Source organism: Lepus europaeus, chromosome 5, assembly GCF_033115175.1.
Source record: "Lepus europaeus isolate LE1 chromosome 5, mLepTim1.pri, whole genome shotgun sequence".
Taxonomy (NCBI): Eukaryota; Metazoa; Chordata; class Mammalia; order Lagomorpha; family Leporidae; genus Lepus; species Lepus europaeus.
The window spans coordinates 151,938,786-151,939,585 of NC_084831.1; the positions used below are offsets into that span (position 1 = coordinate 151,938,786).

Genomic DNA, 800 nt, shown 5'->3' on the forward strand with positions numbered 1-800 from the left:
AACTACTCCATTAAAAACAAAGATAACTACAGAATAAAATAATCAATAAAAAACGAAACCATGAAATCGCAATACTTACACAGCAACGTGAACTGTGAGCACAGCAAAGCTCATCTGTCGTCACCCAGAAAGACAAAGCATCCACCACCCAGACGTGGTCCGGCTCCGGCCTCTTCCGGGGCGCGGGAGACCAGCGAGCCCTGAGCGGCCGTCTCTTCTTCCCTCCCCCTCCCTCACACGTCCATCCTTTTCACACTGGGGTACCAGAGGAGGCGGCTCCTGGACGTAGCCAGCCGGGCGGCGGCTCCCAAGGCGGCAGTGGCTGTACTCCGAGGAATATAGAGCTTTTGAGAAAGCTGGTGCTCCGGAGACAAGATCAGAGAGAGCTGGTCCAGGACTCCGTGGCCCTTGTCCCTGAACACCGTGATGGCGTGGCTACTAGAAGCATCTTCACTCTGCAGGCTTTCCGGAGAGCTCTCCACTGAAATGACAGAAAACACAGAGTCTTTGGGAGGGGTGCTGCCTCCCTACTCAGATGCGTCACGGTCATGGTCATGGTCACGGTCACGGTCTGCTCCGTGGACGGCAGGAGACGCACAGCGGAGCCCCAGAGACACGACAGTCAGGATGACGCAGACGGGGGGCAGTGGCACTTCCCTTCACCAGGAAGGGAAGACTATGTTCCAGGAATGCCATAAAATAAGGGAAAAAGCTCGGATCACAGAAGCTCCCTCCCTCTCCACATGGTGTCCCCCAGGCACTTGGTGCCAAGGCTAGGACGTCCCCAAAGCCAGTGCTCA

At 56.1% G+C, this 800-nt stretch overlaps 1 protein-coding gene across 1 annotated transcript in view; it reads right to left on the reverse strand.

Moving 5' to 3' along the window:
* Positions 1 to 233: 233 nt before the first annotated feature.
* TDRD5 (tudor domain containing 5) overlaps positions 234 to 800 on the reverse strand; it is a 120,532-nt gene continuing 119,965 nt past the window's right edge. The window contains exon 17 of the mRNA XM_062190223.1: positions 234 to 481. Within this exon, the coding sequence (XP_062046207.1) occupies positions 234 to 481 (248 nt within the window). The remainder of the gene's footprint in view (positions 482 to 800) is intronic.